This window comes from Gekko japonicus, unplaced genomic scaffold (assembly GCF_001447785.1).
Source record: "Gekko japonicus isolate JY-2015 unplaced genomic scaffold, Gekko_japonicus_V1.1 scaffold3852, whole genome shotgun sequence".
Classification (NCBI taxonomy): Eukaryota; Metazoa; Chordata; class Lepidosauria; order Squamata; family Gekkonidae; genus Gekko; species Gekko japonicus.
In genome coordinates, this window is record NW_015172133.1 from 73119 (window position 1) to 100073 (window position 26955).

Consider the following 26955-nt stretch of genomic DNA (forward strand, 5'->3'; position numbering starts at 1 on the left):
AACTGCCGCCTCTACCTACCTGTCTGTCTGTCTGTCTGTCTGTCTATCGCCCACCCTTCCTGCGAGTGGGCACAGGGCGGGTAACAACATTCAACAATACTATAAATATAATGACAAATTTAAAACACAGTAATATACATTAGAATGGTGGTCACAGCCCAAGGATAGAATTAGCTGGTAGTGAGAGATTCCCTGGCCTGTTTTTTTTAAACAAGCTTTTATTCAAGCTTTTATTGTTTTTGTTACATACATCAAATACTTTTTGATTCTAAATTAATAAGGATAATTACATACAATCTTAACAACTATAACAACTATTCTCGCCATACAGCACTAGTAAGTTACCATGAGTCTGACCATTCTAGATTACCCGCTAAAGCCTATAAATATTCCCTGAACTGTTGATAACGGGTGAATAATAGCCAGCTGTTAATAAATGGGTGGCAAGGACCTCAGGGAGGCCATACAGAGACGTCTGCTACCTCAGCCAAAGGCCTGGTGGAAAAGCTCCATCTTACAGGCCCTGTGGAATGGAAGAAGATCCCGCAGGGCCCTGATCTCAATAGGGAGCATGTTCCATCAGGTGGGGGCCAGGGCGGAAAAAGCCCTGGCCCTGGTCGAGGCCAGATGGGCATCTTTTGGGCCAGGGACCACCAGGAGATGTTGGTCCATAGAGCGTAAAGCTCTTCGGGTATACTTGCATTATGGTCCCTCAGATATGTTGGTCCCAGGCCATATATGTATACTTGCATTCTCTGTAGGGCCCTGCCCTACCTGATGGAATGACCAGAACAATCAGCATGCAGAACTGGTGCTGTTTTCACCTCTGAAAGTTTATAGTTCATGGTATGGGAAAGATATAAAGGTAAAGGTAAAGGTTCCCTTGCTCGAAAGCCAGTCGAATCCGACTCTAGGGTTGCGGTGCTCATCTCCGTTTCAAAGCCGAAGAGCCAGCGCTGTCCGAAGACGTTTCCGTGGTCATGTGGCCGGCATGACTAAACACCAAGGCGCACGGAACGCTGTTCCCTTCCCACCGAAGTGGTACCTATTTATCTACTTGCAATTTCTTGCTTTCAAACTGCTAGGTCCAGACATCACTGAATGGCCTCTCTCTTTCTCCCAGAAACCCTGAAGTGAGTGCGTTGGTAGGCTTTCCTTTCATTTTGTGCAGTGAACAGTGCTGGAAATACTTAATACTTAACTTTACAGCACATTGGAGTTACTCCAGTGCAAGTCCACTGAAATCAATGGACTTCCACCCCCATATAACATTGCACTGTAAGCCACATCAATTCAGTGCAGGACTATGGGCCAAAACAGAATTCATTCTGGTAGTCCTGTGCACAGAGTTACCAACCCCCCCCCCCCTTAAACACTCATGTGGGACCCCATTTAAACTGAGAAGATGGTGGTTAACCCCATGGGCCCCCATTGAACCTGAGAAGAGGGTGGTTACCCCCCCCCCCCCCCCTGAGCCAGTGTCCTTACCTTAAGCCAGCTCTACAGAGTTGCTATTTTGCTCTTTGGGGCAATCATGCAAGCCCTGTATTCACTGCCTGTGTGTTTGTCCCAACAAGGAAACAGCATTTTTGTAGAGCCACATTAGGTTAGGAAAACAGCACGGCTTAAAAACCCCTCCTTCTACCTCCCCATTGAGAATTGGGGTTCCTCTACACCCCTGTAAAACAAACAAACAAACAAACAAACACACAAACAACAACACTCCGGAGCTTTAAGGAGAAGAAGAAGGAGAGAAGAGATTGGATTTATACCCAGCCCTTCACTACCCACAGGTGTCTCAGAGCGGCTTACAAACTCCTTTTCCCTTCCCCTCCCCACAACAGACACCCTGTGAGGTAGGTGGGGCTGAGAGAGCTCTTGACAGAAACTGCTCTTTTTCAAGAACAGCTCCTATCAGAACTATGGCTTGCCCAAGGTCATCCAGCCAGGTGCAAGTGGAAGAGTGGGGAATCTAGCCCGGTTCTCCCAGATTAGAGTCCGCACACTTAACCACTACACCAAACTGGCTCTTTAAACAGGGAACCTGCATGCCTTTTTTGAGTCTCAAATTATATCTAAATTATATATGTTTCCTTAGTGGAATGATATGGTATAGTATAGCCCTACTTCATCAGATCTCAGAAGCTAAGCAGGATCGGTACTTGGATGGGGGGGCACCAAGACTGCAGAGGAAGGCAATGGCCAACCACTTCTGCTTCTCCCTTCCTTTGAAAGCCCCTTGCCGAGGATGCTATACATTGGCTGCGATTTGATGGCACATATATTTATTTATTTATTTATTTATACTTTCAATTTATACCCCGCTCACCCCCCAAAGGGCTCTGAGCGGCTTACACGGTGCATGGTGCAGAGACCTATGCAGAAACCCTAACTATGGCCACAGTACGTCTGGGGTGGGGGGCGCCCTACCAGGTACCCTCCCAGCTCCGATCGTTCGTTTCTCCGGCATATGTTTCCTTAACTGAGTTACAGCCCAGAAGCAGCAGGTTCCACTGTGTGTTGGATGGGAAAATGTAGTGAGCGGAAACACAAAAAGAGCCTGAATGACAAGTTGGTGGGACAATATAACATTTTTGGAAACTATTTAGTCACTTGGAACATCCTCAGATTTGCCCGCGCTGGTATAGTCTCTGATAAACTAAAGGGGAAACTGTCTGTCGTCATTTAATACTTGTCAGAATGAAGTAACAAGAAAGATCTGTCCTTTTTTTGCCCCAAGGGAACAAAGGCTAGCATGGATCACTGACTCCCAAAACTTATTATTCATAATAACCTAATCTTCCCTTCTGGTTCACAAGTACTGAGTTTCTACACTGATGTTCTATGCACAGATGCACAAGGGCCATGGCTCAGTGGCACCTGTTTTGCATGCAGAAGATCCCAAATTCAGTCCCAGGCATGTCTCGTCAAAAGGACCAGGTAGTAACTGATGAGAAAGATCTTGACCTGAGACCCTGGAGAACTGCTGCCAGTCAGAGAAGAAGAAGAAGAAGAAGAAGAAGAAGAAGAAGAAGAAGAAGAAGAAGAAGAAGAAGAAGAAGAAGAAGAAGAAGAAGAAGAAGAAGAAGGAGCGGCTTACAAACTCCTTTCCCTTCCCCTCCCCACAACAGACACCCTGTGCGGTAGGTGGGGCTGAGAGAGCTCTGACAGAAACAGAGTAGACAATATTGTCCCTTGTAGAGCAGTGGCCCAACTCATATAAGGCAGCTTCATTTGTCTGTACAAAATGAACATCCATCAGGACAATCACCAAGAGGTGACCATTCCAAAGCGTTCCTCTACAGTCTAGTCTACTTCTTAAATTGTCCAATGGTGACAAAACTGGTATTGATCCAAATCACGAGAAACATTCCGAGTAATCTGGTCTTAATGTTCTGCAGATACACTGTTGTTGTTTTTTTAAAGGCAGTTTTCTTGAGCTATCAAATGTAGATTCTTTTTATTATTATTGTTCTTGGAATCCTATCAGAATCGGAAACAACTACCCATTCCATCTCCGATCTTAGTTAAACCATGACAACCAATGCAAGAACAGCAAGGGCCAAAAGGTATTTTTAGGAAGGGGAGGGGAGGAGAAAAAATCACTAGCGCGTAATTATATATGGAGTGAAATTCTAGACACTCAACCATAATCTGAATTTTTTTTTTGAAATAGAAGCAAGATATGAGCTTGCTAACCTCATTAATTTTAAGACAAAGGGATAACAACTATTGTAATGGCAAAAAATTAAAAATAATGGCAGGAGGGAATCTAATTAGCGCATGTGTTGCCGAACAAGTGGAGAGCTACAAAACCCATTTCCTGCGATGAAAAAAACAGCTTAGCCAAATTGTTTCATTGCAAACAGAACTTTTATTTTGCTTAATTACAACAGAATGCAACATTGTCTTCACAAGCATCTCGCCAGACAATCTTCGTAGAGCATTTCAAATGAGTATTGTTGTTTTGGGAAGAGGGGCCGAGGGGGGGGGGAGAGGGAGGAATTGCAAGTGTGAAATGTATTTTTTTTAAAATTTTGGGTACTTGGATCTCAAGCGCAGGTTAGTGCACATTCTGTGCCAAGATTGGAATTCTCTCTGAATTTCTATGGGGTGTGTGGGTGAGAGAACTAATTTGAGTTTGCAGCAGAGACAGCGTTGAGTTGCAAAGGGGAGGGGGGAAAAGAAAGAAAACGCTATCATCTCTCTCTGCTGACATTGGCAACTGCGGAACTGACTGTGTCAAAAGTAGGGATGCTATAGGACTAACAACCAGATGCCGATGATTCTGGGAAGGAGGGGAAAGACTCATCAAAAATGAAATGTGAAATGTCTGCATATTTTTCTAATGGGTTGACATTTTGCAGGTTGGGGAGAAATGTAATGGAATCCAGCCCTGCTGCTGTCAGCCAAAAGAATGCAGGGCCTTGTGATTCACTTCCTCCACCATGACGAAACTGGAGATGGGGGGGGGGTTTGGAGAGGTGATCAGATCTTTATTTAAGAAGGAATTGGTCTCTCTCTTCTTAAAAATGCTGAAAACATGGGCTGGAGCTAGGGGTTGCCAGCTCCAGGTTGGGAAACCCCTGGAGATCTGTGGGCAGTGCCCGGGAAGGGCTGACTTTCGGGAGGGAGCTTAGTAGGGAAGTGATCTCTCACCAAAGGATCTGTCCTCCAAAGCTGCCGTTTTCTCCAGGTGGGGTTGCCAACTCTGGGTTTGGAAATACCTGGAGGTTTGAGGGTGGAGACTGGGAGAGCAGGGTTTAGAGAGCGGGGGGACTTTGGTAGGGTATAATGCCAGACGGTCCACCTTCCTAAGCTGCCATTTTCTCCAGGAGACATGGAATAAATATTTTAAATACATAAAAAAATAAAGGCATATGCAATCTATGTAGTCTGGAGATCAGCTGTAATTTGGGTTGCCAGCCTCCAGGTGGGGCCTGGAGATCTCCTGCTTTTACAACTGAACTCTAGCTGACAGAGATCAGCTCCCCAGGAGAAAAGGGCTGCTTTGAAGGGTGGACTGTGTGGCATTATACCCTACCAAAGTCCCTCCACTCTCTAAACCCCACTGTCCCAGTCTCCACCCTCAAATCTCCAGGTATTTCCAAGCCCCTCCCCTCCCCAAGCCCCGTCCTCTCCTGGATCCACCCCCAAAGTCTCTAGGTATTTTCCAATCCAGACCTGGCAACCCTAGCTGTAATTCCTGGAGATCTCCAGGCCCCGCCTGGATGATGGCAACCCTGTCTGTTGTCTGGAGATCAACTGTACTTCCAGGAGAATTGGCAACCCTAACTGGAACATGTTTTAGAAGACAGCTCCCAAGAACTTCACACGTGATGATTGCTTAGGCATTTCTCATCTAAAGGGGATGTAGCTCTTCAGTTGCTGGATTTAGAGGAAACCTGTTCCCAGTGTATGCAAAAGAAAGAGTTGGAAACATGTTTGTTTGTGGATCATAAAGACAGACAAGAATGGCTTCCAAGGTTGGGGCCTTGAAAACTCCTAAAGACCTAGGGTTGCCCACTCTTAGAAGGCACAAATCTGGCAACAGGTAGCAGGGGCCTGGTGTGAGGTCCAGCCACCCAAGGATGTGACCAGTGGGTCAAAGGGGGATGCCCATGTGCCTGCGGCAATGCTGAGGGGGTCAAAGGGAGGAGCAAAAGGGACAAAGACAAGGCCTACAAAAATACTAACTCATTTAAGGTACACAGGCTCTTTTCATTCTCTCTCTCTCTGGCTGAGGAGATAGCAGGAGCAAAGGGAAGCCAAGGACTGTTGCAGTGTTTAGAGAAGCTGCTTTTGAGGCACAGAAAAAAAACCTGGAAATGAAAGTTGATTGATGTGGGAGGTGGAGGCGAACACAAAAGAACTGCAGAGGAGCAAATCTACTATGTCTGAGAAAACCACGCATGGGAATGTAAGTTACTGCAGGTGTGTAAGGCGGTGCACTGATCCGTGTGGGTACACCAGATGTAGCAACTTTGCATTAAAAAAAAATAGTATAGACCATTTATATATTTTTTTCTCAGAACGAGCTCACTAAGACCAGTATAAAACCCCTTAACTGTTGATTTGATCATAATGCTTCTGACCTGCTCTCATTAGTGTTCGTAATGTGCCTTTTAAGAGCACATATTAAAACAGACCAGAGGTACCACAGCCAAATTAACCATTAAAAGTCCGAGAGTTTAAACAGGGGCTGGGGACCTTAAAGAAAACAGAATGGGCACCATACAAGATTCTCTGGGGAAATTATTCGTTCCCTGGAGGGGGCAATCATAGAGCAGACATCGTCTTTGGTTCACCTTCCCTTCCTCCTAAACTCACAAAGGTCGGTGCCCATAGAGCAGTGATGGCGAACCTTTTAGAGACCGAGTGCCCAAACTGCGACCCCAAACCCACTTATTTATCGCAAAGTGCCAACACGGCAATTTAACCTGAATACTGAGGTTTTACTTTAGAAAAAACAGCTCATACCTTAACTTAAGATGATCCAAACAAAGTAAGGAAAGCAATCCCAAATGCTTTCATTTACTTAAAATTATTTGGCAGAGAATTCGACACTTGAATGATGGTCTGGGCCTGGCTGGGGCGATGGCACACGTGCCCACAGAGAGGGCTCTGAGTGCCACCTCTGGCACCCGTGCCATAGGTTCGCCACCACTGCCATAGAGATTGCCTCTTTTTATTCGGTAGAAGCAAGTGCATCGGTGATGGTTTGATATTCATTCCTGTCCATTAGGGTTGCAAGACCCCCACCCCCCAGCCACCGTTGGGGGATGGGTAGGGTAGGGTTGCCAAATCCATGTTGGGAAACTTCCTGAAGATTTGGGGATGGCACCTGGAGAGGCCAGGGACCTCAATGGGGTACAATGCCCTACAGTCCACCCTCCAAACTATCCATTTTCTCCAGAGGAACTGATCTCCGTAGTCTGGAGATGAGCTGGAATTCTGGGGGATCCCCAGGTCCCACCTGGGGGCATCCCTACTGTCCATGGATACTAGGAGGATCTTGAGGTAGATAAAAGTTCACCTCTCTGTGAATGCAGCATGTTCTTTGCTCAGGTATCCATCGTTTGAGCTGAGTTTGTTGTTTTTGATCACGTTTAAACGTTTCCATTACTCACTAAATGCTGTTTTGCACTGTGAGTCCCCAAGGATGGGACGTGTTAAAAATTCAAACAGATAAACAAGTAACCCTCGTTTTCTTAAAAGCTGGTATCTGCTGCCCATTTCCCATGCATACCGCTTGTACATAATCCCCGCATTCTCAGGTCACACATGCTAGATTCACCTGTTTCTTTTAACTTCATAACCAGAGAAAGGAAACAGTGAAACATACATCCCGGCCCTCCCCGTATCCCGTTAGGAAGGTGTAAATGTTCCCTGTTGAATTTCTTTTTAGATCTGTTTCTATTTTTTGTCAGCTTGTTTTCGGTTCTCTGCTTTTTGCTATGGATTTTGTAAATCCATTTGTGCGGTGTATGTCTGCCGTATGATTTCTATATATACGTATATGGAGTAAGTCACTTGTGTGGACAATGGGTAATACCAGGAGTCATTTCGTAGAAAAAGAGGTGCAGGAGCTCATTAGCATGACTCATTAGCATAACTTATTTGCCTATGCCACACACCCTGACATCACCGGAAGTGTGTCAGAAGGCAACACCCACCGTTCAGACTCCACTGGACTGTTTTGGATTGCTAGCTATTGGGGGGGGGGACGTTGAGATCTATCCTCGCAGAGGAGAGAGAGCTTGTACCTGAATAAAACTCAGTCTTAAAAGTGCCACTGGACTATTTTGGACCGTGGGGGGGCGAGGGGGCTCTGCAATTTACCTGGCTGCTTCTTACTCTGACAGAGGGCTGCTGGGAGCAGGGGTTGGGGTTTGTTGCATGTGCCCGCCCCCTGGGCTCTTTACTGCTGGAGCTCCACTGGCAGGAGCCAGCCTGACTCCTGTGCGCTCCTGCAGGAAATGACCCCTGGGTAATACTGAATGGTGAAAAACTGTGTGCATTTTGCAGGGAAAATCCAGACTGAGGAAACTAGAAAAGCCATAAAGATAAAGAATCACAGGTCTGATCTACAGAAGGGATTTTTTTCAAGCTGAAACGGCAGAGTTGAGAAATGTGAAAATTATCACTGCTGCTCACCCACAGTCTGGGAGATAGGAAGAGGCACAGTTAATAACACATCTGTTTATACCAGTTGAGCTGTCAGGACTTGCCTGTAAGAATCCTGGGAAGTGTAGTCTGGTGTGCTATGTGGAGGATTCCCTGGCAGTGGTTCCTAACCACCACCAATGTGCCCTCTAAGCTGAGTTAGTGTGAGCTAGCTCACAGTTTTTTAGACTCCGGCTCACACATTTTTGTCTTCGCTCAGGAAGGACAGCTCCAGAGCAAACTAATGTATGCAGTAGCCAAATCGCTCACTCACAACTTTAACGCCAGTCGCTCACAAAGGAGAATTTTTGCTCACAAGACTCCACAGCTTAGAGGGAGGATTGACCACCCCCACTTCCATCTATGTTTCCTAGGAGAGGCAATTAAACCCACGTTAAGTCTATTGTATAGATATGCTCTAAGGGGATTCCAAGGAGCTGCGGTGGCTCAAGTGGTTAAGACGCTGAACTGCAGGCTGTGGAAGGTCAGTAGTTCAGCAAGACCCGGGTGCCGCAAGACGGAGTGAGCTCCCATCTCTAGTTCCAGCTCCTGCCAACCTAGCAGTTCGAAAGCAAGAAATTGCAAGTAGATAAATAGGTACCACTTTGGTGGGAAGGTAACAGCGTTCCGTGCGCCTTGGCATTTAGTCATGCCGGCCACATGACCGCGGAAACGTCTTCGTACAGCGCTGGCTCTTCGGCTTTGAAACGGAGATGAGCACCGCAACCCTAGAGTCGGATTCGACTGGCTTTTGAGCAAGGGAACCTTTACCTTTACCTTTAAGGGGATTCCTAATGCTAAGTTATGCCTTTGTTCTCAGGTGCCATTCTTCTCTGTGGCTCTGCAACTCAAGACACAATGGACTTACAGAAACCCATTTGCTTGTAAGGTGAGCAGACACTGGGCACTTCCTCTTTGTGACGCCCTAAGCCCTTTGAGCACAGCCTTCATGTGGATGACAGAATCACAGAATCACACAGTTGGAAGGGGCCAGACAGGCCATCGAGTCCGACTCCCTGATCAGTGCAGGATCAGCCCAAAGCATCCCTGTCAAGCGTTCGTCCAGCCGCTGCTTTGAAGACTGCCAGTGATTTAGTTACACAACAACTTGTTGACCTGAAAGTCCTTTCTCTTGCAATACCAAACTCATTGAAAAGGTGTACGCTACTCTAGAGGGATTTACATTTTCTTTTTCCTTCCTCCCCTTGCAGGTCAAGGGGTTGTTTCCCAGGCAGAGGGCCCTGGGGCCCAGGTTTCTGCCGCTTATACGACTATTTTTGCTTCTCCTTTCTCGGGGTCAAGACGCAAGCATTTGTTATCTCTTCCCCACTGTGCCTTCTGCTGCTTTTCAGATTACAGATTAATACCAGAGTCGGTTCCACTTGATCTCATGCACAGTTTGAAGTCATTTTGGCGCATCTGACTGTTTCGTTTAAACACTCGTCCTGGCCCACTGCCTTCCCGCCCCCTACTTGCTTGTTTTCTGCTTTACACCGGTCCCAACTAAACGTGGTGGCGGCCATGGCTTCATCCCATGGATGCCACCATTCTAGAAGCATTTGTCGTTCTTTGAACATTGCCGCAGGGCCCGTTCTGGATTAGGCATTTGGTACCATGGCCCCTGAGGCTCTTGCCCCCCCCCATGCACCTTTTACAGCACCCGAGAAGTCACAGGGGAAGAATGGGAGCTCCTGGGCCTGCATGGCATGCCCAATCCGGATTGGGCCTCGTGGCTCTTTTTAAAGAACTACAAATGCTTCCAAAATGGTGGTGGCCATGGGATGGGCCAGTGGCTACCACCCCTTTTAGTTTGGCTCAGAGTCTTCCGAAATAGGACGATGTAGGCAGGTCACTGCCTTGTTTCTCCATGCATTACCCATGCTCTGCCTATTCTGAAGTGGCTTTCTTTTGAAAGGCACATTGGAAGAAATTTCAGAGATTCGGGATGCAACAAGTATATCCTTTTTTAAAAAGATCCTTAAAAGCCTCGTTGTCTCTAATATCAGAACAGCATATAGCAGCCTCCCCATGTGCAGCAAAAAAAAGTCTCGATATGGATAGATGTCAGAGCCACGATTTATCCCCCCCCCACATTTCTACTGAAACCACATTATCCCCTCTCTGATCAGGATAGCCCAGCCTAGCTTGATCTCATCAGATCTTGGAAACTAAGCAGGACTGACCCTGGTTATTACGTGGATGGGAGACTACCAAGGAAGTCCGGGGTTGCTCTACAGAGGCAGGCAATGGCAAACCACCTCTGTTCATCTCTTCCCTTGAGAACCCTACAAGGTTACCATAAGTAGGCAACTTGACCCCGCTTTCCACCACAACGTTATCCCCCACCCAAAAATGAGTTCGGGACTTCTAAACTGGTGCTTAAGATTACCACCCTAGATCCTCCCTTGCATCTTGTCTCGATATCAGCTGTCAGTCCCTATCCATAACAAGCACCCTACTGGACAGTTCCGGGACCCAGCCCTTTCCTTTGTTGGCGTAGCGGCGATTGGCATATTGCAAGCAAATTAAAAAAGCAGCCATGCTGTACCAACCTGCCAATGCTGGAGGTTCACTTAGTTCTAAAACAGAAGACAATGGACACAGGGGAGGGAGGAGCAGGAGAGAAAACAGGAAAGGGGGGGGGAAAGAGGGGGAGAATGTAGTTCATATTTTCAGACAGTTGAATGGATGGACGGATGGATGATTAGAAAGACGACCCATTTAATTTAGACAGAGACCACACAGCAATGGAAGTTATGGGTGAGACTTGGCATGCTAACATATAACACAGTGCTGGGGAGCGTATGGTTCCCGTCTTTAAAAAAAATGAAAGCATTTGCAGGAATATAGCTTGAATTTGCTTTGATAACATGGCATTGGGTTGAGCAGATACACCACCTTAATTCTGTGCTCTGAGAACACAAGCAATAGCAGCCGTTTAGGGTAGACAGACCCCCCCACACACACATACACACAAATAATCTTCAGCTGTGGCCTGACTTGTACAGTACATAGTGGTACTAGGGTATTCTGTTCATTGATGTTTAGTCCTTTAAGCGTGGGATGGATTGGCCATTTCACTGACAGGGAAATCTCCCGGCGTGGGCCGTCGACCAGAGGGCTGCCAGTAGCTGGGAGCAAGCACAATACAGCTCTAGCACCTCTGCCAGAGCCTCATAGGCCACTTGGCTCAGGTCCTTCATCGGCAATGGTAACTGGTCTCAGGTCACCAAGTATCACCAAGAATCTCAGGTCAGACAAAAGGAAATGCTTCTTTACACAGAGAGTGAGTAAAATGTGGAATTCTCTGCCAGTAGATTTAGTGATGGCCACAGGCATCGAGACCTTTAAAAGGGGATTAGATAGGTTCATGGAGGATAGGCATGTCAGTGGCTACTAGTCACAGCGACTAAAGGGAACCTCCATGTTCAGAGGCATGAAGCCCAGTGCCAGGAGGCAACACTGGGGGAAGGCCTTGGCCTCTGTTATGTCTGGACATGCGCAATCTTCCACTCAAGCTTAACTGCTAGTAGCCAGCATAAGGAGACATGCCTGGGCTTGTCTGGCAGGCCACCTAGATGGAGAGTGGGGAGGCATGTCTGGGCTTGTCTGGGCAGGCCACCTAGTTGGAGCTTGAAGCCCCAGAACAAAGGCAGGCAGGATCCTGGAACCTGCCTGCAGATTGGGCCCCTGAGGGCAGCCAACCAATCTGGAGCCATTTGAACTCACCAATTGCAGTGGGGCTGGGAGTGGCTTAGGTGTATATAGTTAGGGCAGTTGCCCCATGTAAAGCATTCCTGTTGAGATGCAATAAACGGCTGCTTGCTGAAATCACTCTGCCTTCGCCTCTGCCGTGTTAAACCCACTACTGAACAACCTCTATGCCTTGTTGTTTGCCCTCCAAAGGAACTGGCTGGTCACTGTGTGAGGAGACAGGATGCTGGATTAGACGGACCACTGGTCTGATCCAGCAGGGCTCTTCTTATGTTCTTATCTTCTCCTGGTTTCCTGCCAGTTTTCAGGAGGGAGCAGTGGGTGAGCTAATGTACCGCTGGGTTGAGTGACCACTGCAGTGCTGGCTTGAGGGACCACTCAGCTTGTCTTGCTCCATGGCCATTTTCACTCCTGCCTATAATATTTTTAAACCTGAGCAGGTTTCTGCAATAAGCATCCCGTCTAACTTTGCTACCCCTCGCACTGGTTGCTTTCTGTCAATGGTCCAAAAGGTGGGACTCAACTGAATGCCTTTTTTGGTGCTTCCATTGTACAAAACACATGCATCTCACTGCCCCTAAACCTTTCTGTGGGGCAGATGAATGAGTCAGTGCTTTGAGTGTTACATTGGGAGATGCGGCAAAGGATGCACGAGTCATGGGTGCTTCCTTTGTAACATTTTGAAGCCTCATTGACAGGATTGGAACTTCTGAAAATAGAAGATTTACATGGGTGGAGATAGTCATAATTAAATGGATAGAAGCCTTTTCTTACAGTGCTGGAGCAAGGAAAGGAAAACAGTGATTAACTGATTTATTGGGAAGGATATTTCCATTCCAGGATCTACGTATGCAGAAAACATATGCTTACAGTGCTTCAATATGGTAGTAAAATAGCCTCATGTTGAATGTATCTTAGAGAAGGTCCATTTTTTAAAATAAAGGATATTTACTTAAAAAAAATGACCGTGCATTGTGGGAAATTGCAGGGTTTTATTAATGCATTGATATGTTAATTTGTAAAAAGTGGCCCTGCACATAAAACCAACGGCTCGTACAAAAAAACACGTTATGTCTAACAAGGGCAGTGTTACTGTGTCAACGTTGTTTTAAAGCAGTAAAGCGATCCAAGGCGGTATCGACCTCTCTCATTTGCAGAACACGTTCAAAGTAAAATGACCTCATCCAATATTTGGGGCCGATCTCCAATTTCTAACAAAATGAAAACTTGAAATTGCAGCTATTCCAGTCCCAGCAAATAGGAACCTTCCAACTAGCCATTACAGTTTACTGTCCCAATTTTGCCCTTTGAGAACGTAGATTTGATAAAAACCCTCCTGTGCCTGAGGAATAACCACTGGATCCTCTACATCACTGCACTGCGCAATCTACTGTGCCGTTCTAAGCAGAGTTATACCTTTCTATGCTCACTGACGTCACTGGATTTAAAAGACTGTTAACTCTGTTTGGAATGGCACTGCCCTGGGCGACATCAAAGTCAGAGGCTGGCTCCTGCCATACAGACGTAGCTCTTTTTCTGAAATTCCAGACACCAAGGATCCAGTCATTGCCCACCCCCTTCATTGGTACCCCTAAAGGTGTGTCATGTGCAAGCCCTGTGGGCACGGGCGGTGTACCTACCATACAGTATTATACTGGCATTGGTGTTCCCCAGTTTATTGATGGCCACACAGGTGTAGTTGCCGTAATCCTTCTCTGAAACGTTGAAGAAGGTTAGCGTGGACATCCGACCTTTGTTCTCGATCCTCACGCCATCCAGTCCGTTGGCTAATCTGGGAGGGGGTGGATAAAACACAGGGCCTGGGTTAGTCCACATCACCCAGCGGTGTAATTAATTTCTATCCGGAACTTTTAGGGGAAGATCTGTAGCTCAGTATTCGCTTAAATCCCTGCCATCTCAGCACATCTGGGAAAGACATCTGTCTGAAGGCCAAAGTAAATGTTACGGCAGATACATGGAGCCTGCCAAAAAAAAAAGCAGCCGTGCATCTATTCCTCCTCGCCCCTTGTAACATTGATAGAAAATTTCAGAGGGTAACTGTGTTGGTCGGCAGTAGAAAAACTAGATTCAAGTTCAGTAGCACCTTAGAGACCAACAAAAGAGGTACTTTTCTCCCCTCCTCACAAGACAAGAACTCGTGGGCACTCCATGAAATCGCTGAGCGGTCGGGTTAGAACGGATAAAAGGAAGTACTTCTTCACCCAAAGAGTGATTCACACATGGAATTCACTGCCACAGGAAGTGGTGGCGGTTACAAGCATGGACGGCTTCAAAAGGGAATTAGATAAGCATATGGAGCAGAGGTCCATCAGTGGCTATTAGCCACAAGGTATAAGGAACTCTCAGGCTGGGGCCAGTGATGCCCTGTCATCTTGGTGCTGGGGGGGGTCAACAGTGGGAGGGCTTCTAATGTCCTGGCCCCACTGGTGGACCTCCTGATGGCACTGGTATTTCTGGCCACTGTGTGATACAGAGTGCTGGACTGGATGGGCCTTTGCCTGATCCAACATTGGCATCTCTTATGTTCTTATGTTCTTAACAAGCTTGGTTTTTTTTGGGGGGGTATAAGGTTTCAAGAGTCAAATCTCCCTTAACCTTGACCTGGATAGCCCTGGCAAGCCTGATCTCAGAAGCTAAGCAGGGCTGATCCTGGACAGGAGACCTCCAAAGAATACCAGGGCCGGGAGGCCGAGGGAAGCTATCAAGCCACTTCTATGAGAGGCAGAGGGAAGCTATCAAGCCACTTCTCTGAACGTCCTCCACACTCCAGAGGTCACCATAACTTCCAGGCATGGGCATACACAACACAGACACACAAATGGAAAAATACAAAAAAAAGAGAGCCAAAGCCCACTTTGTCAGATATCAGCAGGGGTCATTTCCTGCATGAGCGCACAGCAGTGGAGCTCCAGCAGTAAAGAGACCAGGGAGCGGGCACATACAACAAGCTCCACCCCCTGCTCCCAGCAGCCCTCAGTCAGAGCAAGAAGCAGCCAGGTAAGTTGCAGAGGCCCCCTCCCCCCGCCCCTTGGCCCCCAAAAGTCCAGTGGCACCTTTAAGACCACGTTTTATTCAGGTACAAGCAAATAAGTTATGCTAATGAGCTCCTGCACCTCTTTTTCTACGAAATGACCCCTGGATATCAGTATCTGGCAAATACAGATGGGAGCTGTGACTGCTGATGACTTATACCCTGAATAACTTCTTGGAACCTAGCCCATCCGATAGAGAGTATCTCATGACATGGCAAACGACATTTCTCTCCCTCTGCCATCATCAGCCAACGGTGTAAAGATAGAGTCTGGAAATGCAGAATGCCATGGCATGATAATAAGAGATAAAATTCCACTAGAATTTATGGAGGCAAGAAAGGGGACTAGGTGCCCACTAGTAGCTGGGCATTTACCATAATGCCCCCTGTGGCTTGAGACCTTGGGAAGACAGTGCCGGTCATAATAGAGTGTGCTGGGATAGATGGACCACAGTTTGACATCGCAGAAGGCAGTTTCATATCAAGATAATGGGACACGCTGCAGTGTGTTGAAACTTCAATTGCATTGCTAGAACTGTTGCAGCGACATAACACTACAACATACTAACATGGCAGAGGAAGAGGATGGGGTGGGAAGGGTGCCTCTCATGTTTGTCAACTTATCCCTGATAGACAGGCCTGAACTTCTAGAGCCTTATTGCATGTGTGAAATTAATAGCCTCTGATGTGGAAGTTCAGCTATATGGGGAGAAGGGGTTTGCTAGTTGAATGAATGGCACTTTGCATATGCTCAGAGGAAGAGGAATAAGAAGAGATTGGATTTATACCCTGCCCTTCACTACCCAAGGGAGTCTCAGAGCGGCTTACAAACTCCTTTCCCTTCCCCTCCCCACAACAGACACCCTGTGAGGTAGGTGGGGCTGAGAGAGCTCTGACAGAAACTGCTCTTTTTCAGGAACACCTCTGACAGAACTATGGCTTGCCCAAGGTCACCCAGCCAGGTGCAAGTGGAGGAGTGGGGAATCAAACCCGGCTCTCCCAGACTAGAGTCCACGCACTTAACCACTACACCAAACTGGTGCGCCCTTATCACATCTCTCACGCAAATCAGGGTTAAGCCTGGAAGCTAAGCCAATCTGTGGGACCAAACCTTTGCCCAGTTTCAGCCCCACTGATATGACACACGGCTGCTCTCGCCGAGGCCCTCCTGGCCAAGGACATACACCTGCCATTCTTGAGAGATCCCTTCTGAAAGTTTGGAAGCTCTGCCAAGATACCTGGTTTCTTCTTTGAACCACTGGAACTCTGCTACGGGGACAGCAGAGGCTTCACAGCGCAGGATCCCCTTCTGGCCGACCGAGGCTCCTGTGTTCTTGGCGTTGGAGATGGATGGAGGGTCTGCAGGAGGAAAGGAGAATGATTCCAAAGTCTCGCGGAAAGCAGCCGGACGGTTCTGCAAAAGTCTCAGCGATAAGTTTAGATTGCATAGCTGGCCGCCGACTGACCTGATCGGAGCTCAGTGGAAAGGAGACACATTCAAGAGCACTTCCTGGAGTGGTAAAGCAGAACCACGTATATTTCTTGAGTTTACGGGATTACAAACAGAGAGTCATTCTCAGTCATTATGTTTGACCACATATACGTTTCACTGTGTGTATTACATGCAATCCTCTTGATATGCACAATCACCATTTCTTCTGAAAGGGACAACAGACATAACCAGGGGTCATGCCCTGCAGGAGCGCACAGGAACGGAGCTCCGGTAGTAAAGAGTCCAGGGGGTGGGCACATGCAACAAGCCCCACCCCCTGCTCCCAGCAGCCCTCAGGCAGAGCAAGAAGCAGCTAGGAAAGTTGCAGAGCCCCCCCCCCCCGGTCCCCTGGTCCAAAATAGCCAAAAGTGGCACCTTTAAGACCAAGGTTTATTCAGGTACAAGCTCTCCCTCCTCTGCCAAGACAGATCTGCACGTCCCCCCCCCCAATAGCTAGGAATCAAAAACAGTCCAGTGGAGCCTGAGCGGTGGGTGTTGCCTTCTGACACACTTCCAGTGATGTCAGGAGGTGTGGCATATGCAAATAAATTATGCTAATGAGTTATGCTAATGAGCTCCTGCACCTCTTTTTCTACAAAATGACCCCTGGACATAACATTCCTGATTTGGAACATGCACGCCAAATCCTGGATTTATCTGGGGGTCTGGGACCTGTGGGCAGAGGCTAGGGTTGCCAGATCCCCCGGGAGGGCGGTGGTTCCCCCAATAAAAGGGTCCCCAATCTGCTGGACCAGAAAAGGCCAATGGGGGAACCCCGCCCCCCAAACTGCCTGGTTCAGGCCGATGTGCCTGACACGATGATGTCACCTGCACTGGGCACGTCGCCAGCTGATGCTCTAGCAATCAGCCTGAAAACTCTATGGTACCACAGAGTTTCCAGGCTGATTGCTAGAGTGTCAGCCAGCGACATGCCCCACGTGATGACGTTACTTCTGGGCGATATCATCGCGGCGCGTGGGCGCAAATGTCCTGGGCAGGGACCAACTCTCCCCTGCTATTAGAAGTGACTTGGCAACCCTAGCAGAGGCAGAAAATCCACATGTTGCCCCTTTCAGAAGAAATGGCAATCAGACCTACCAGAAAGATTGCAAGTAGTGTATTTATTCCATACTGTGGTTATGGGTTTCCCATTTTCTTCATAGTATCCCCAGCACAAACAGGTATCTCAAGCCTCATTCCCTAAGGAACATTAATTGTTCTTTAAGAATATCCTGGTTATTTGCTAAGTGATAAACAATGGCATCTGTATTCGCTTCAGGATATTTGGAACGACATCTGCAGCTGATTTTAACAGTGGTAACAAATGAAGAGACTTGAGCTTCCAGACACTCTTTATTTTCACAGTTACTGTGGTATTTATTTTCAGCTTTTTCTCCCTCTGTGTTTACGTGTGAGAAGTATTGTAATATCTACCGTAGTAGAAATTTTAGTTTTTAATTCACCAAGATTGCAACCGATAGTTTTGTTTCTTATAAATGGTTTAACAATAACTGGATCAGGATTACGTTGATAGGAAAAAGGTAATTCTGCTTTTTTTGGGGGGGGGTGTTAATAAAAACTTTATTCAGTAAAAAGAAAGCTGGATACAAAACTTTACAAATTCATCTCTAATTCTATCAATCAAATCAAATAACCATTATTAAGTTCAGTTCAACATCCTAGTCAGAATAACATTCCATTTTATCAAATTTATCCAACTTTTTAACCTGCAACATACAAGTTAGTTTAGTCAACCGTACACTTTCGTTTCTCCAACCACTCCTCTGTTATTTGGAGTTACGGATCTTTCCCCAGAACCTAGCAAAGACTACGGCATTTAAAACAAATTCTTGAGTATCTTCTGGAAGAAAGACTTAAGGGGGCAATATTCTGTGAGAAATTGCTCTAGAAATCATTTCCCAATATCATTTGGGGCAATTCTAAAGTGATTACTACATACCATATCAACATGATGATTTGTTTTTTTGCAACCTGTCTCTGGCAAAACAGGGCCGCTGGCACATGGCAACAATTCTCTGGTTTGCATGCATTAGTAATGGAGCATCCACATGGTTTTTTTTTTTTCCTTATACTAATTCTGCCATAAACTGCCATTTCCCCTGCTGCATCACTACGGGGTTGTTGTGTTGTTGTTTTTTAAACTGTTATAGCACTATAGCAATTAAAATCCTTTGGGGTGTGGCAGGAAAAACAGTGGCCATGAGGGCAGAAAATGACATTGATGCAGCTGGGACCTTCTCCAAAAATGTGAACTGTCTGCTCAGACAGTGTGCTCGCACATTCGGGATTGCATTCTCTCCAGAAAAAGATCTGTAGTAAAGCAGGTTTACTGTGGGATGGGGGGGGGGAAAACTTGTAAACTGGATGACAACTGGTAGAAGAAACAGCACTCCTTTTTGACAGCAGAAGATGTGGAGGGGAAGTCTGTGGAAGCTGCCTAGACTGCTATTATGTAGCCAGTCGTTCCTCGTTTATCTTTGCATTTCCCAAACTTATATTTGTTATGCAGTTTGATCGTTATTGGTTGCAATGACACAGTCCTGAACAGCCACAATCAATGCTCCCTCTAAGCTGTGGAGTCTTGTGAGCAAAAGTTCTACTTTGTGAGCTCCCGGCGTTAAAGTTGTGAGTGAGTGATTTGGCTCCTGCATAAATTAGTTTGCTCTGGAGTCATTCTTCCTGAGACAAGACAAAAATGTGTGAGCCGGAGGCTAAAAAACTGTGAGCTAGCTCACACTAACTCAGCTTAGAGGGAACACTGGCCACAATTAAAGCTTCCGTTGCTGCTTTAAGTCGACCTGCTTCTTAGCCACTTCTCTAATTAGGCTACAAACTAGGGTTGTCAGGTCCCGCCTGGCCACCAGCAGGGTAGGGGGAAGTGTTAGGGTGCCTGATCCAGGTTGGTGCCAGAAACAGGTTGGGGTGGAGCCTGGCGAGGACAGGGACCTCAGGGGAGTACAATACCATCCCGTCCACCCTCCAAAGCACCCATTTTCTGCAGGGGAACTGATCTCTGTAGTCTGGAGACGAGCTGTAATTCTGGGGGATCCCCAGGTCCCATCAGCAATGTTCCCTCTAAGCTGTGGAGTCTTGTGAGCAAAACGTCTACTTTGTGAGCTACCGGCATTAAAGTTGTGAGCAGGCGATTTGGCTGCTGCATAAATTAGTTGGCTCTAGAGCCATTCTTCCTGAGCTAAGACAAGAATGTGTGAGCAGGAGGCTAAAACACTGTGAGCTAGCTCACACTAACTCAGCTTAGAGGGAACACTGGTCCCATGTGGTCCCATGTGGAGGCTGGCATCCCTAGGATACCATCCACATTTTTGTATAAGAGAAACCATGTTGGATCAGGCCAGTGGCCCATCCAGTCCAACACTCTGGGTCACACAGTGGCCAAAAGCCAGGTGCCATCAGGAGGTCCACCATTTTTGTATCTCCGGGTATTTCCCGTGCTGGGCTTTGCATGGCCAGGTTTCTGTTCTCCCTTATCGAGGTTTAAAGGGGTGAAATTTTGGTCCACTTCGACTGTTGTATAACATGTCCTGAAATAATAATATTAAAATTTCCAATCATTCGTCCTAGTCTTTGCTTCTCCAATGCTATTCTGGATGCGCAACAGTCCAATTCTCTACCATTTCTGAAGAATGCTCAAGAGCCCTCAAATTGTCTGTTGATAAAAATCACTTGGTATTTGGGTTGTTGGAGACAGACAATGATGCATCATCTTTTTGAAAACTTAAAGGTATCATTTCCCCTACGGTGTACAGAATGATTTCTTTTTTATTGTGCCCCAATATCATCTTGGTTCAGAAAACGGTTGTTTTGAAGCACTCTGCGAAATGGTTTGAGCATAACCCACAGTGCCAGTCCAAGGTATTTTGTCACCTCAGCCAAGGCTCAGCCATGTCACCTACCATGTTGCTAATGGCTAGAAGAGAATCAAGCCTTACTATAGGTCACTCCCTCCCAATAGTTGCAGGAGTAGCTTGGCCAGAGAACTAGCTCTGGCAGACAATTATGGGGGCGTGCAATGGCCTCTGTTGTCTACGTGCTCTCCCTAGCCAAAGATTTACAGAGGATCACTTTGTATTTTGGAAGGATTCAGTGGAATGCTGATACCAGCACCACAGCTGTCCGACTCAACACGCTCTTGAGGGCCTCTTACGTGATTACTAACCTCAGCAGGGCTCTTTTTGGGCAGGAACGCACAGGAACGGAGTTCCGGCTGGCTCCCCAGTTGGCCACGCCCAGCAGGAGCTCATTAACATAATAGACCACACCCAACAGCAGAAACTCATTAGGATTGGCTACATTAGGGGTGTGTGGCCTAACATGCAAAGGAGTTCCTGCTACAAAAAAGCCCTGGGTTTTGACCACAAACAAGGTAAACAGAATAAGAAGGGAAAGGTGAGTGTGGCTGGATGACCACACTTCTGGTAACATGGCGGTGTGGCCTAATGTGCTAATGAGTGGTGCTGTCAGGGTGTGGCCCAATATGCTAATGGGTTTTGTTGTTGGGTGTGGCCTATTATGCTAATGAGTTCCTGCTGGGCTTTTTCTACAAAAAGAGCCCTGATTACCTCAGGAAGTCCACATCACTATCTTATCTGTGGAAAAGCAGTTATTACACATTTTACTCTCTTTTCAAGCCATTCTCTGTTAACCCCTTTTATTTCCCTGTGCACCACAACACACGCTCTACCTTTGTGATCCACTTTTGCATGATGGAATATTATTCCTCAGACAGCCTCCTGTTTGCATTGTTTCCTAATTTCGGTACTCCTAGTCCTGTTGCATTTTCCCTTGGGTGTCTTATGCTATCCAATGAATCGCTTTTGTTTTTGTAATTTCATCTTGAGTCTCAGTGAGAAGGGAGGGGCATTAAGTTAATTGATTGATTGATTGGTTGATTGATTGATTAGTGCTACCTTCTGTCTTCTGATCCTCCTATCCTCTGATGTTGGATGTTGGACTTCTTGTTAGCCAAAAGGAGTAAGCTGAGAAGGAAACCCTGAACTCTGACTTCACTGAAAAGGATATGAGGGAATTCACCTGTGAGAATGCCTTTTAAACAGGTCACAGATTCAGTGGCACTCAAGCCCCCCTCTGGAATCCCAAGAGCCGTTTGTGGACATGCCTTTTTTAAAAGAGCTCAAAGCATCTGGCCTCTGAATTCTCACCAAGTGAGTGAATTGTCCAGCAATGCAGAAGAAGAAGGAGAAGAAGGAGAAGAAGGAGAGGAGGAGGAGGAGATTGGATTTATACCCCGCCCTTCACTACCCAGGGGAGTCTCAGAGCGGCTTACAAACTCCTTTCCCTTCCCCTCCCCACAACAGACACCCTGTGAGGTGGGTGGGGCTGAGAGAGCTCTGACAGAAACTGCTCTTTTTCAAGGACAGCTGTGCCAGAGCTTGTGACTGACCCAAGGTCACATCAGCAGGTGCAAGTGGAGGAGTGGGGAATCAAACTCTCCTAGATTAGAGCCCGTGCACTTAACCACTACACCACATGCAATGAAATGTATGTTCTTTTTCCTATCATTTTAGCCATTTTTTAAAAAAGTGGTATAAATATCTTTCCAAGGCAAGGATATTTTAATGTGTCACATGTAATATTAACCAACAGAGATATGTTCTTAATTATGATGATGATGATAGTTCCTCAAGTGTGTGTGGGGGGAACCCTGTTACCAGATATATCCCAGATATAAACAGACTTTCTGCAGAAGTTCTGATGGAAATTATCTGGTTTTTGTGTATGCTTCTAGTCATTATATTGTATCTGTATGCATTACATAAATATAAGGGGTTGGGTCTAAGGTGCTGCTGTATGACTGGAAAGCATTTCTGCTTCCACAGAGATAGCGATGCCAGCCACCAGGTGGGAGCTGGGATTACAACTCATCTCCAGACTACAGAGATCAATTCCCCTGGAGAAAATGGATGCTTTGGAGGGTGGATTCTATAGCATTGTGCTCCACTTAGGTCCCTGACTTCCCCACGCTCCACCTCCAAATCTCCAGAAGTCTCCCAACTTGAGGCTGGCAACCCAATCTTCCACACCTCCAGTTGCTGGGGGGGGGGGGGGAGAAGAGATATCTGGCAACCCTGCACAGAGAAGATCTGATATTCCACACATTTCCCATTCAGCCTGTAGCCCCCACAGGTCCTGAACATCTCCCAAAACTCTCAGGAACACTTTTTAGGAGGTCCAGAGAGCTACAGGAGATCAGGTGAGTGGGAAAGCTCCATTTCTTCTTGATTCAGCCTCCGCCAGTATGTCAGAAATGAAATGATATACAACTAGGGGTTGAGTTGCAGTTAAGAAACAGAACTAGGAAATAGCCAATTTGAATGTCAGGTAAGCTGAACACTTCCAAAAGCAACACAATTTGGAGGGGTGTAATAGTCAAATCTCAGAACCTAACCAGGTCTGACCGTGGTTGGTACTTGGAACAGCAACCTCCAAGGAATACCAGGGCCGTGACACAGAGGCAGGCAATGGCAAACCATCTCTGGAAAGTCTCTTGCCTAAAAAACAAGTCTAGCTCGCTGCCTAGTGGTGCATAATGCTAAAGAGCTAGAACTTCTGCCTGTCAGACAATCTTAGGATCTCCTGGCAATACCACACACAATGCCATGATGATGATGATAACAGAATAATAGAATCACAGAGTTGGAAGGGGCCATACAGGCCATCTAGTCCACCTCCTTGATCAATGTAGGATCGGCCTGGAGCATCCCTGCCAAGTGTTTGTCGAGCCGCTGCTTAAAGACTGCCAGTGAGGGGGAACTCACCACCTCCAGAGGCACCTGATTCCACTGTTGCACAACTCTGACTGTCAAAAAGTTTTCCATAAGATCCACCCAGTACCTTCCTGCCCTTAATTTAAACCCATTTGTGTGAGTCCTATACTCTGCTGCCAATAGGAACAGCTCCCTGCCCTCCTCTAAGTGACAGCCCTTCAAATTCTTAAAGAGAGCAATCATGTCCCCCCTCGACCTCCTCTTCTCTGGACTGGACATTCCCAAGTCCCTCAGCCTTTTCTCATATAGGGCTTGGTCTCTCTCCCCCCCCCACCCCGATAATGATGATGAATGTTACTATGAAGCAGATAGAGGATGGAGAAGAGTTGTTTTCTGTTGCCCCAGAAGGCCTGGAACAGAACCAATGAGCTGAAATTAAATCAAAAGAGTTTTCAGCTGAACATTAGGAAGAACTTCCTGACAGAGCACTTCCTCAGTGGAACAGGCTTCCTTGGGAGGTGAGGCTAGATGGCCAACTGACATCAATGCCGATTCTACGAATTTAGGCAGATCATGAGAAGGGAGGGCACGAAGGGCTGCCTCAGTGCTTAGTTCTTGTGGCCCTTTCTGACATGCCCAGGGAAATGCTGATCACCACTTTGGGGTCAGGAAGGAACTTTCCTCCAGGCCAGATGGGCTCAGGGATCCTGGAGGGTTTTTGTTTTGTTGCTTCCCCCCCCCCTTCCTCTGGGCGTAGAGAAAGGGCCACTGGGGGAGTGTTGGAGGCAGCTTTGAATTTCCTGTATTGTGCAGGAGGTTGGATTAGATGAGCCCTGGGGTCCCTTCCAGCTCTATGTTGCTATGGAATTTTTTGTTGTTGCTCCATATGGTACAGTACTTACAGTTTACGGTAACCTTTACCCTCCGGATATCTGGTATTGTGACCTCATTAGCAGCGCTGCATTCATAGTCCCCAGATTGGTACCTGGTGATCCCTGTGATCTCCAAGTATTCATCTTCACTTAGAAACTCTCGGCCTACAAGGGGAAAGGAGTAAACAAGATAAAAGCACCAGCGTCAAGCCACATGTCGCCCCCTGTAATTAAAACTATGCTCTTCAACACAGCAATTTCCATGCAAGCCCATCTCTAACTGACAAGGGGAAAGAAATAATTCGGAGGGCAAAGCCAATAAGATGCAATAGAAATTTCAAAGCACGCAAATGCATTTTGCAGATCTTCTTCAGGAGACTCTACAAAAACCCACAGAGCCAAACAGACAGCAAATCCTAACCAAAATTAATTAAAGAGGCATCACTTAAAGTGCTACTTATACCCACATAATAACATAGTCACAATGATCTTCCAGTTTTAAAGGGTTGTGCAAAACAGTTGTGCAAAACAGTTTTGTTGGGAACAGGGTTTTTTTGCTCCGTAGAAAAAGGTTGGTATGTAGGGATGGGCACAAACAGGCTAATAAACTAAAGTTCATCACAAATTTTGGCTGGTTTGTACTTTGTGAAGCAATGTTTGCAAACTGAAGAACTGCCATGAGTTTTCACAAATTTCGATGCAGTTTGTGGGTGTTTGTGAAGAGCAGGGGGAAAACCTGCGAAAAGCTGCAGGGAGCAGAAACCTGGGACTGGCTGCCGAAGAAAGCTTCTTTAAACTGCTGAGCTGTGGGCTCAGCAGTTTTGGGCACAAACCCTAAAACCCAGTCCAGTTATATGAGCCGACTGAGTTCATGGGGTTTGTAGTTCAGTTCGTGGTTCACCCACAAACCATGAACTGAAACACATTTTTGTAGTTCATGCCCATTCGTAGTTGTGCTATCACATGGGCATTAGTGTTTTAGCTGATGTGATTCATACTGCAGTTTTACTTAATTATTTGATAGGGTTTCCTGTGTAACTGGTTGTATAAGTAACTGACTCTGCTGAAGAAGATTTGGGGAAAGCGCTGGGAATTTTTAGTGAAGGTATCACATTTTCATCTTGTCCTTCCTCCCTTTCTCATTTTAGCCTCACAACAACCTTTTGAGGTAGGTTACACCAAGGGAGAATGACTGGCCCAAAGACACCCCATGAATTTCATGGCTGAGTGGGAAATGTGAAACTGCATCCCACCCCCCATCTATTCCTATTGCAACACACTGGCTTTGCCATCAATGCTTTCCCCCCCCTGGTGTTCAGTACTCCCCCCACTTTTGGGGGGAGGGTTATCCGCAGAGTGGGCCATTCTGATGCAAATCTGAGAGACTCCCAGGTGTTTTCACAATCAGTGTTTGTCCCCAGCTCAGAGTCTAGGACTGTAAATTGATTAAATAATTTCTGGTTAAACATCTGCTTTTGAATGCATGAATTAATTGATTAAGTCAATTTGCATATTTACAACACCTTAATAGGTGCCTTTTTGAGATTCTGAAGGAAGTATGAAATATACCTACCAATTTAACCAACAAAACCTTCTACGCTGGCAGAAGGAAAAAACTACCTTTTAATTTCCCCGCATTCCATGCAACAATAAAATACCAGCTCCAGAACAACTTTCAATAGAAACAAGCATGTCTTTAATTTTCTGAAAACCTGATTAAAAGTGTTATTGCTGGCTAAAACCAGTTAAGCAGCTGCAGTTCTAGCTGATTAATTTGTTGGTTGTAATCTCGGTACGTTCTTTCTGACAAAGCGAATGTAGTTGAATGACACATCCGAAATGTAAGAATTTCATCTGATATACATGATACATGTATGTTTTCAAACTGCTGTGAACAGACACAGCATTAAAGTTATAAATTACTCTGACCAGTTGCTCTAGAGCAGGGGTGTCAAACATGTGGCCTGGGGGCCAGATCAGGCCCCCAGAGGGCTTCCATCAGGCCCACAGTGGAATTGGCCATCTCCTGCTTCCAGTTCTGCTGGTGCTGCTGGTGCTGCATCATAGCTTGCTTCAACAGATTCTCTTAATCACTCAGCCATTTCATGTTTTAACCTGGGTCCTAGACTCAGAACTCTGAGATTGAGATTTCTGTGGTGAATGTCAATAAGTAGGTTTGCAGCTTACAGAGCTGATGTTTTAAGCATGCTTTTATTTTAAGTAAAAAAAAACCCTTTGTGTTTGTGTCCTTTATAAAGTTTATATCTCTGCTACCTGGCATTACATTTTATGACACACATGGCCCGGCCCAACAAGGTCTCATTTATGTCAGATCTGGCCCTCAAAACAAATGAGTTTGACACCTCTGCTCCAGAGAAATAGATTTATAATGTACTAGGAGGGAAGCCTGTTGTAGGGAGAAGACAACGGGTGCTAGAAAGACAGGGCCCCCTGTCCCACGCTTTCCCCCCCTCCACAGACCCTGGGGTCGGTGGACAGCGACTGGCTTCCTGGGCAGCCACGGCTGGGGGCCTCCAGGCCGCCTTGATGTCCGTGTGCCCCAGCAACGTGCCAGCCCCCTTCCACATGCAGGCTGTCCGCCGGCTTGCCTCGGTGGGCTAGTATGGCCATGGTGGCAGCAGGCCCGGGCTCATCCCGATGAACCTACAGCTGGTGAAGGGGCCGGGTCGCTCGTCACGTCGAATCAAAGTGAGGACCTTCTGTTCGCTTTCCCCCCCTCCCCAGACCCCGGGGCCATGCTGCATGCAGCGGCCTCTGGGCCGACTTAATGGGTCTTTGGCTGGGCGGCACACCAGCCCCCGCCTGCTCGCAGCCTGGTCGCCGACATGGCTTGGGCCTCGGCAGCCCAAAACGGCTGCGCCGCTGGCAGCA

General features: G+C 46.8%; 1 protein-coding gene across 1 annotated transcript in view; it reads right to left on the reverse strand.

Moving 5' to 3' along the window:
* LOC107118647 (opioid-binding protein/cell adhesion molecule homolog) overlaps window positions 1-26694 on the reverse strand; it is a 38207-nt gene extending 11513 nt beyond the window's left edge. Inside the window, exons 1-5 of the mRNA XM_015421010.1 lie at window positions 26571-26694; window positions 24094-24228; window positions 16171-16291; window positions 13521-13672; window positions 10719-10745 (exon numbers count right to left, since the gene is read on the reverse strand). Coding sequence (XP_015276496.1) covers window positions 10719-10745; window positions 13521-13672; window positions 16171-16291; window positions 24094-24228; window positions 26571-26694 — 559 coding nt within the window. The remainder of the gene's footprint in view (window positions 1-10718; window positions 10746-13520; window positions 13673-16170; window positions 16292-24093; window positions 24229-26570) is intronic.
* Between the last annotated feature and the right edge of the window lie 261 nt (window positions 26695-26955).